Raw genomic sequence first — 11138 nt, forward strand, 5'->3', positions numbered from 1 at the left:
ATGCCACCATGCCACAGCTATTAGCACATCGCCATGCCACGGCCACTGGCATGCCACCATGCCACAGCTACTAGCACGTCGCCATGCCACGGCCACTGGCATGCCAACATGCCACAGCTACTAGCACGTCGCCATGCCACGACCATTGCATGCCACCATGCCACAGCTACTAGCCAAAACGAGCCTAGCATCACATATGCTATTTATCTACGGCAAGCCTCTCAATTTTAACTTGCCACACGTAGAAAAGTGCTACACGTTTTCCACGAAAACTCTCGAGACATCAAAACATGTCACAAACTGGGGGATACTCATCAGGGTATTGGTCTGGCGGTTTACAGCGTGCGGCGTGCAATACGCCCGTTACAAGAAAGTGTCATAAAGCGGGGATGTTAGTAATGGCAAGAAGTAATGGTGAAAACGTATCCTTCATTATGAAACATCAATTCCAGGCGTTACCCGTTACTCCTTTCTTCCATTACTCAAACATTTCCGCTTCTACGAGACCAGGGTACGTTTTATTGCGACTTGTATAAATAGGTCTCACTTATTTCCACCCGACAACAAGTTTTTGGTCAGGAGAACAATACAACATCCAGAAATCATCTGATAGCTTTTCATTCAGCTAGCCAATTCAACTTTATGATACAAGTCACGAAACACCCACACTTCCAGAATCAACTATTCTGGTCTCAACACTTTCTTCGTTTCCCTCCCTAAGACCAGCCCTTCTCCTTCACTTTGTGACCGAAGCAAGCCTGGAACGACCATTTCTTGGTTTAGGCTAGGATTGTACAGTTTGATCTATCGAATCAAAAGTACTCTCGTGCAGTACATTGTTTAGGGTTTAGACTCGTTTCTCACCTACACACACGAAATTACCGAAATCAACAGAAACATTTTTCCCCCACAAACACTAGTGAAGCCGAAATCAGTGATGCTAGATACAACACTGATGGGTTGAATGTTATTATCCATGTTATAAGCCAAGATCTTCAGCATCATGTGTCTGCGTGTACTAGATCAAAGGATGCTTGGGATATCCTAAAATTGTATTTGAAAGGAATACCAGAGAGAAAGAAGCGGGCATTAAAACCTAACTTCTGACTGGGAAAACTTTCGTATGGCTGATAAAAGAGAAAAAAATTCAGAGAGAAGTCGTCAGAGAAGGAGAAGAGAAGTTGAAAAGGAATGAGGTATGAGAAGCATAGAATTAGGCTTTTAGATTTGTTTTTATTTGTTTTAAAAGGCATTTTAGTATTTACGCACCTAAAAAACACCCCTTATTTGGATGGGAATATTAATTGATATCACCCAATTATTTTTGTATATCCCCAACTTTATTGTTAACTTCCACTAATAGGAGGATACTGCAGTTATAAATAAGAATTTTTGAAAGTACAGAGTGAGCTAGGAGGATACTGCAGTTATAAATAAGAATTTTTGAAAGTACAGAGTGAGCCAAGTATCCTGCGGCATTTTTCTTTAGTCGTCGTGCTCCGCCGCCAACTTTGAGGGAAAGCATAAAGTTGGTAGCTTTCGATCCCTTCAAATATCGCATTATGTGATCATAATTAGGAATTGATTGGACAAAAAATGACACCAAGGTCACTAATCAGTACCCAAGTCCAGACCAGACATTAAACAGAGAAATCTTCTTAATCTTGAACAAGTATATGCCTTTGAACAAAATTGATTATAGCTTGATAAATTCGTTTTGTTGAATTCAGGTCATCAACCTGATGACTGATGGGAAGGATCTTGCTGTCCATTCTAGGAAAGAAGAGGAACTGAAATTAAGCATGAAAATTGCTTAGCCTGAAGGCCCTGAACTGACACGCAGGGAATAAGCAGAACGACGCATCATATAGGATTGGTCAAAAAAAACATCACTGTGGAACATGTCTCATTGTCAGGTATTGGATATATTTACAAAGAAAAGTTTACATGTAGTTTAACGACAAAATTTGATCATTCCTAAACTAACATGCATGAAGCACCAAATCCTAAATGGATTAATTTCATCAGACTGGTAAAAGAACATCTGTTTTGTGTCCCATTGGAGCTGGATGACTCCCCCGTTGCAGAATCAGGAGACACTATATGCTGTTGTTGATTCCTATTCAAAGAAGTAGGCATGCCTGTGAGATTTCCTGAACCAATAGTAGTACAAAATAGGAGTTTACAGATCAGAATAAAGAATGCAAGTGCACACAATCCGCTAATACCTGCTACCACTTGCCCATGCCTTACACATGACAAAGCCATAAGAGAAATATGCCTTACCGGCTTGCTTGCTCCCTAAGTGACAAATACAAACACCACCAATCTTGTTCCTTCTTCTCACTATCAGCATGGCGCAATACAGGAAACTCGTTAAGTGGTTGGTTTTGGGGAATCTTCAGTTCTCTTGTCAGAGGAAATCTTGTCAGGCGATACAGTTCTCTTGTCAGAGATAATCTTGTCTGTCATCCTTCCACAAGATTTATTGCCTTTAGCACCAGCATCTGCTTTTCTTGAAACAGCACGCTGCATAATTCGGATGGGAATTCCCCCCAAGTCAAAGTCTTCCTTCAAAGATCTAGTTAGGAACCTAATGTCCGTGTCTGAAAATTCAGTTTTGCCACGTATAAACGCCACAAAAGTTGGCGGTCGAGCCTTCACTTGTGTGAAATACTTGATTTTTGGCTTTGCCTTTTGATCTTTCCATGAATGCCTACTCATAACCTAACAAGAACCACCATGAAATCACTTCCATGTGTTAATTAAGTAGAATGTGTAAATGAATTATATCAATGGAACATGCATATTGGCATGGAAAACTGACCTTGCATAGCCAACGGTTAAGACGTGCAGTTGACAACCTTAAACACCATTTGTCATACGTCTCCATGACCTGGCGCATTATAGCTATCCGACCTTTTCCCTCTAGTGCAGACACAAATACAACTGGAATTCCTGTTATCTGGAAATAAACTCAGTTCAACAACATATTAGGTCTGGTAAAAAGACCAACATAACAAACAAATGAATAATCTATGCGAATCCATCAGCTAAATTCATTTGACAAACAGGACAAATCAATTACATAGAATCAAAACGGATGGCCGAAAGATATAGCTATTAGGTATATACAGCGACTAACCTGAGGAATAACTGTTTGAATTTCTTCTGGAACAGCTTTGATGACCTTCTCATATAATTTAGCATTTTCCTTCCCTCTCAAAAGATCCATCTTGTTCACAATCACAACCAAACCACGACCTTCTTCTACCGCACGCCTCGCTATAACTACCTCAGCATGATTCATGCTACACCTGGATTTTGCAATCTATCGGACAGGACGAAACAGAAAGGATTCAGCTAAAAACCTAATGAAATTGAACATCACACTTTTCTAAGTTGGTATATTTCAAACTGTGCATCTACAAATACATGCTTATAAGTTAGAGAGGTAGGTTCTGTTGACAGGATTAAAATGACATTCTCCATAGCGCCAAATGGTAAAGATTTAAGGACTTGTTTTGCCATCCGCTTAGTATAATACTACACGTGTTTATTCATTGTTAATATGTGGTTACAAATTTTAGAATGAGCTGAATCTGGTCAAGCAGTAGATCATTGTCCCTGAATATCACCACTGGGTCTTCACCCTTTTGGCGCTAAAGAGTAAATCATTTGAGCATGTCAAACTAAGCTTGTCAAACGGTATGGACTTATGCGTGAATTCATTATTTTTTATTGACAATACAACCAGATAAACTGATATGGACACAGAACAATGAGTATGATATAAGTGTGGATGTGGTACCAATTAGGCACAAGTATGTAGTGGAGTGGCAATTGCCCATGGCCCCATGGACATGTCATCTTAACAGTTGCATGTTTAACTTTTTCTCAAAAGACATGGAAAAAAGGTTGAAGCTTATTGTCCAACATAAGAAACTAGAATTGATCAACATCGCCCTCAGTTCACCAAAACAGTATCAAAGCTAGAGAAGGTAGGTGGGGGATTACTAAGTTTGGAAAATGGTATATAGAGCACTAAACATACACAAACAAGAAAAATGATCCAAACCACGGAGAAACCAAACTAAATAATAGGGGTTCTTCGTTAGCTCCAATAACAACTTAAAACTTATGAAGACCAAGGAACTTTTCACAGTACTACGAAAACAAGATACAGTATATCTTAAGCAAGCACAGCTTCACCATTCAACAATTTCAGAAAAATAACATAAGATATATACCAACCTCATCTGCATCAAGCACCAAAGCAATGACATGAGCCCTCATAAGATTTTTTCGGGATTGCATGACACTCAAGGACCCTGGTCCTTTCTCCTGCTTCCATCTTTGCAACCAACCAGCCGTGTCAACCTGACAATAAACACTAACTTAATCGCAAAATATAATAAACAGCTATGTACATTAAGCATGGACCAAATCTTCAATAAACTTATTTAGCACAGGGTGCACATCAAGAAAAAATAAAATAATAAGATGCACTGCTGCAGCCATAGGCTAATTGCAAATGGCCATTTGAAGAAGTGACATCATGACCCTACAATCTCCCACCAGGTTGCAACTATGTAAACGACATTTACTTTTGTATCAAAAAATAACATAGGTATTGGAGTCTCCATTCCGTTGAACGCTATCAAATTCATTAGACAACACTGTCTTAAATCAGGTTAAACATGTTCCATGTTTCCTTACCTCTAGACAGGAATGGACCCCACTGAAAGCATCTCTAAAAATGTTCGGAAGAAACCAAACTGCAAGATACTTTATAAGACCTAAGCACAAACTACAATTTATACAATGCAAAAATTGGACAGCAGAAGATTCCTTCACTTGCGTCATACCAGCTCACGAAGCATATGGAACAAGGACTATGAGAAGACAACATCCTAGTTCATGTCTTCATGGAGGATTGTATGGAGTATTCCACCACAATATTTCCTTGGCGAAACTAAAATCACTCAACTGCAGTACTGATTAAGTAGCAGGATTTTACTTCAAAGGCTTTTTTTACGGGTGGTTCAGGATCTACCCTGTCATTTGCACTCCTTCACTGGACATTGCCATATATATATATATATATATATATATATATATATATATAAAGCACGACTACTGAATCTCCCAGCAACCAAATTCTATCAAAATGTTGAAAGCTTCTAGTCTCTGACGTTAATTAAGGGAACAAGGATTACATTACGGAAAAATCTTTTCAAGGTTCAAAATGATGCTGCAAATTTATAGTGCATTTCAATGAAACAAAGGGTATTAAGAAGCTGAGATTTTACCAAATACACCGTTCGTCCTTCATATTGGAACTCAGCTCTAACTGAATCTCTTGTCAAACCAGCTTCAGGTCCCACCAGAACACGTTCCTGTTGCAACAACGCATTCAGCATTGTAGACTTGCCAACATTGGGTCGGCCTACAATAGCCAATTGCAAAGGTAACTTGGACTCGTCAACCTCAGAAGAGGAGTCATTACTCTGACTAGCCTTCTCTGGGATAAGGAGAGGAACAATAACAAGTTAGAGGATGCCAACAGAAACATCGTGACTCGACGAAACAAAGTAACAGATATGGATAGGCCCACCTCTTCTACTCAAATCCTGTAAATTGTATACGAACGGTGTGTTTATGCAAGTTGACACTCTACCAGTTGTTCAAGTCTTTGCTTCTACATATAGATATGAAGGATATAATTTTTAACCAATGCATGTACTGTCAATAATAAATTTGATACCCAGAACCTTTAAGAAACTATGTAATACTAGTAAAACAGACTTTGTGGTCCCTCACTGTCTCTCCTAAATGCATATACTTCTCATTCTTTCTTCTTTAATTCAAATCCTGACTATTTAAACCTGATTATTTAAACAAACTGCATTTCACATGGTCACAGGATTGTGATAGTATCAAGCATAGGGATTTGTACTGCATACGAAGATTAGATCCACCACAAGCCCAATAACAGTATTTGTATGATGCTCTATTAGACAATGTGTTCTTGTGGTGTTAACTGATTGATTGGATCAGGAAATAAAAGTAAGCAGATAACTGTATTAGCATAGTCAAACTTGATCCGAGTCTCAGAGAAGGAGAAAAAACCTAGCAAGAAATATGGAAACACGGGGCTTACCATTTAAGACACGGAGCATATATTCCTCAAGAAGAGGACGGAGCGAGTCATAAAGATCTCCCATACCAAGTCCTGTTTCAGCAGATATTGCAATAGGATCCCCATATCCCAATTTATAGGCTTCGCCAGCAGCTGACATAAGGTATCCTCGGTGATCATCAAGCGATTCAGACTTATTCATCACTAGGAGAGTAGGGATTTCAGCCGCGTGTTTGCGCAACCACGAGCCCACCTCGAAATCAAGAGGCTGCAAACCATCTCTGGTGAAAGACGAGGCCCCAGAAAGCTCAGAAATCCAACATCAACAAATGGTATCAAAAAAGAAATTCTGTTAGAATTATGGCAAATTGCTGTATAACTAACCTCACGTCAATCAAGAACATCGCAAATTGAGACCTTGCAAGTACATGACCTGTCATTCCTGTAGTCCTATCAAGAATACTTCCTGAAGTTGCTGCTGTTTCAAGACCAGCTGAATCCAACACCCTAAACCGCAAATCACCCAATTTGGCAATGCCTTCTCGTATGTCCCGTGTAACATGGTCATCTGGGGTATTATACACAAGAGCTTCTCTCCTTTGAATAAAACTACATGCACAGAAGAACATTTTTGGGATCAAAAAGAAAAATCTAAAAGAGAAAATCTCTGAAGACATTTGAGATGGTCAACATTGCCAAATCCATGGAGGCGAAATCAAGCTCAACGTGTTACTAACCGGTTAAACAATGCCGACTTTCCCACATTTGGACGTCCGACTAGAATAACAGTTGGAAGTAAATCAGCGTCAACTTTACTAAACTCCACTATCGACTTCTTTTTATTACTTTTAGCTTTTCTTTTACCAGCACGAGTATTCACCTCATCAAAAGGTTCCTTCAGTTCTCGCGAATCATTGCATGGCAAAGCATCAACGACCACATCTTCTGAAATATCATCATCGCTATCAAATACGGGCAAAACTGAATCTTCCCTAGCAAGTCCACAAAATCCAACAGTTCCAGGAGATCTCCATACAGTTGATGAGATCAACGAAAGGGTCGAATCCTGTGACAATCCTGAAATTAATTCTAGTCAGAAGTTCATTCAGAATAAGTAGCCAGTAAGTAGTAACTCAAATCAAAAACACAACTAAATGCCTATACTATTCATTACCGAGTGTAGCTGGAGTCTGAGCATCATTTATAAATGGAAATGACCTCGTCATTAGATCCCTCCCATTCCAAAATCTTCTTGTATTGCAACTAAACAAACCAGAAAAGTGATACCTTCTGGCTAGAATAGTTCGGAACCAAGAGTGAACCACCATTCCAGAAAGATAGATAGAGTATCACCAAGACCCAACTTGTCTTGTTTGCTTATTCAATTTGCTAGTAGTAATACCCCTGTTTATATCATATGAAGAATAAGATTCTAAGCAAACACAATTATGTCACAGAAAATGATGATTGATAAGGAAAAGAAGAAATTGAACAGAAAACATTCAAAGACAAACCCTGATCATGAATGTCTAAAAAGATCTTAAATTTGTTATCAACCCTAAAAGCAAAATGTTTTAGCTGTATAATTCCAAATTCTGAATAAAACCCTCAAGGGTTTAGGGTTTATAGGAAATTACCAGGTTTGTTAAGCTTGGACTTGAGCACCTTCAAACAAAGGAGGCAATTTCAAGGCTGCTCTCTTCAACTCTGGGTTCTGCTTCGTGTAGGGCTTTTTGCCTTCACGGTACTGAGGAAGGTTTGGGAAATGACTGTGAAAAGAAAACGTCTTATTGGCCGCTTTGACGTTATCACGGTCATTATAAATGTTTTATATTTTTCATTCCATTTATTACTAGAACACCGCTGCCACGGTGGGGAGGGCCGACCGAAGAAAAACGAAACACCGCTTCTAGTGACATCAAAATGACATTCACCTGCAATAAGATCTCATTTAGTCAAGTAACAAATATAGGTAGAATGTTGAGAGTATAATGAACTGACTTGGCATAAATCTATCTTGGCTTGACGAAAATTATGCTTGAATTTACTACCTAAGTAAACAAAAAAAAAAAATTGGCCAGGGGTGGCTTGAGCCAGTCCTAGTCCGGGCATACTTCCGCACCTGAAGAGAGCAGTGAAAATTTTGCAAAAGAAATATTTGCATGCCACAATTGAAGAGTGCAGTGAATTGCCTTCAAGATTGACAAAGTTTATGACAATGGTATGCTAAGACCATATTACAAGTGTTGTTGTCCAACACCCCAGCTTTAGCCATTAGGATGCTCCGCACTTACTAAAACTTTTGAGATCAAGCTTCACTGTTCATTGCGCACAATGCAATTTGGGTTCGTATTCGAGTTACATACAAACTCCAATTTTGCACAATGAAATTCATTTTCACAACATTAGAAAAGGCAAAAATAAATACAGGCAGCAGCAAACCTAAGTAGATTAATAGTGAAAGCTTAATATCTGTAATTACTGTCAATTATACTTCAAGTCACTAGACAAAAGACAACAGACCCAAAAGTAAAGACAGTCATCAAGTCAGAAATAGTCCGGGCATACTTCCTCCCCTGACAGAAACCTTCTCATGTTATCTGGAGAGTGTTTTCATGTTTATGCAATATTATGAATTTGGGAATCATGCTAAAGAGTAGGTCAGGTTACTAATTCTTGAAGCATATCAGAATTTTGATAGTAAATGATGGTTTGCTCGCACAAGAGTCTGTTTTTTCCCTGAAGGAAAGCAACGATGATTAATGAGTACTGGGTTAGTCAACACCAGCATTTGTATCTCGGTATAAAAATACAACTGATGGAGAATGTTAAAAAGCACAACAGAATCTTCAATTTCATGAACAGACAAAACTGATAAAAAGAATCAGACAAGTTAAAACACTCATGACTCATCAAATATAGACACAACAGCCTCAAACTGACATAAAACGTATGAAGGGTCGTCAATCTATGCGGATTCTAAGACACACACCTGAGCATAATAAGCTAGCTGTTCACCTGCCAGCCTCCTCTTCACTGACAAAGTAGCTTTAATGATTTCAGTGGCCAATCCAAGCTGCAATTCTGTACCCTGGAATGCTAGGATAATCAGTTTGCTAGACATTAAATAGCAAGCTCAGGCTTCCAAATACCTGGAGAACTTTTGCACCAATAACTAAATGATAAAAGTCTATGCCATAGACAAAGCATTGAATCCCAGAAAATTAACCGGTGGACACTATTTAATAGTTGAATAGTTTGTTAGAATTTTTTCATTGGGGTATTTTGTGAAACAGTTGAAGTTCATTTAGAGGAAGAGTTTAATTTCAACCCCCAAAGTTTACAGTAAGCTTACCTGAAGCTTGATTTCATAAACCATTGAATCTAAAGGCAATCAAAAATTGTGTTTAAAATCGGAATGGCATTTGAAACCGAAACGGAAATTAAAAAAAAAACATTGAATCCAAAGGCAATCGAAAATTGGGTTTTAAAATCGGAATTGCATTTGAAATCGAAATGGAAACTAAAAATTAGGTTTGAAATCGAAGTTGCATTTGAAATCGAAGGTACCTGGTTATGGTGGTGGTGCTGCTGGTGTTGGTCAAGTGTTATATTTGATGATGGTGCTGGCGGAGATACTACTGGTTGTGGAGGTGGTGATGATGCTGGTACGTGTTGCTATCGTTAATGTGGTGGCGGAGCTGGTAGTGGAGGCGGTGTTGGCGAAGGTGGTTTGGAGGTGATGCTGGTAGTGGTTATGGAGATATTCCTGGTGGCGGTCTTGGCGAAGGTGGTTCGGAGGTGATCGAGGAGGTGTTGATCTTTGAGGTGATGGCGGAAGTGAATGAGTGATTAATCTCGTAAAATAAAAGGTGAATAAGTGATTTTGTAAATTATAAAGGGGTATTTTGGTATTTTGGAAATCTTTTTTATGAAATTGAAATTTTTTACGAGGTTTCATTTACAAAAAAGTGATTATAAAAGGGACTCCCTCCCTTCAGGCCCTTCGGACCTTCCGGTCGGTCGGCCCAATAACAAAACTATCCCTATTAAATGCTACGTTATTACTAAAATTTAAAGGAGTATATGGAGTATGTAAGAAAAATACATTGGTAAGTATTAAATTTATAGAAATATTTAAATAGAAGATAGAAATAAAAATCTTTATGGATTGATTTAATAGATTTGTTTCCTATCGAGGAAGATATCATTTAATATTTAGATTGGCGATATTTAAAATAATTTTATAATTGTAAAAATTTGAAGGATATATTTGCGAATTTGACTAAAAATTATGACTATAAACAGAAGTTGGCCAATATTTTAGGACAGACGAAAATAAAATAGAGGACATAAATTTTAGGACAGAGGGAGTATATGACAAAAACAAAGGTCCTCTATCCCATATGGATTTTGTTAAGCTCCCCAGTAATCCAACACCCCCCATTAGCAATGTTGATTTTTCTCTTGGCTATAAGCCAAGCCAATGGTACGGAAAAAAATAAAATAAAGCAAGCCTTCTGGTGTATGGAATTATACTGAGGAATAATAATATAGGGAAATTCAATATATGTCAGGTGAGTTGATCTTGACCATCCAGGAACTCAGTTTCCATATCTCCAACTTCAAAAATAACATTCATTTGTTGTATTTATTTAGCCCATTTAAAGGCTTAGGTAGCTCCTTCTAAGCAATTTGGTATCCTAATATCATTTACCCCTAATGTAGTTTCCTGTAAAATGGAAAGCAATTAGAGCAGTACATAGATGATTGCCAAGATCGTTCAAGGTACAAACTCATATGGCAACACCAAAAGGCTCTGAATCATTAGGAGATAACAAATTTGATTGAATTCTTATACAGTGGAGGTTATTCGGGATGTGGTCCTCGATATTATGGACCATGTTGCACAAAGGTGTTGCTTTATACTCTTAACAGTGAGGTTAGCGTCCAATTCAGAGTTGTTGAAAATGAGGCAAGAATTACAAATGGGATC

The 11138-nt window shown here is 38.3% G+C and overlaps 1 protein-coding gene across 6 annotated transcripts; it reads right to left on the reverse strand.

Annotated features, from left to right (window-relative positions):
- Window positions 1-1847: 1847 nt before the first annotated feature.
- Window positions 1848-9980, reverse strand: LOC113310677 (GTPase Der-like). 6 transcript variants are annotated; one of them, XR_003341315.1, is made up of 13 exons: window positions 9713-9980; window positions 9135-9233; window positions 7780-8076; window positions 7317-7546; window positions 6880-7219; window positions 6527-6751; window positions 6164-6423; window positions 5313-5524; window positions 4255-4380; window positions 3146-3331; window positions 2828-2965; window positions 2287-2727; window positions 1848-2119 (listed from the first exon to the last, which is right to left on the reverse strand). XR_003341315.1 is itself a non-coding variant. In XM_026559427.1 (13 exons), exons 5-13 carry the CDS (start codon window positions 7468-7470, stop codon window positions 2377-2379), a joined length of 1992 nt encoding a protein of 663 aa, XP_026415212.1. In that variant the 5' UTR covers window positions 7471-7546; window positions 7780-8076; window positions 8265-8511; window positions 9135-9233; window positions 9713-9980; the 3' UTR covers window positions 1848-2376. The 6 variants fall into 6 exon arrangements, 3 of the variants coding, with proteins under 3 accessions (XP_026415212.1, XP_026415213.1, XP_026415211.1); XR_003341314.1 differs by having other exon boundaries at window positions 1848-2153; XR_003341313.1 differs by having other exon boundaries at window positions 2229-2727.
- Window positions 9981-11138: the final 1158 nt, after the last annotated feature.

This window comes from Papaver somniferum, chromosome 9, assembly GCF_003573695.1.
Source record: "Papaver somniferum cultivar HN1 chromosome 9, ASM357369v1, whole genome shotgun sequence".
Lineage (NCBI taxonomy): Eukaryota > Viridiplantae > Streptophyta > Magnoliopsida > Ranunculales > Papaveraceae > Papaver > Papaver somniferum.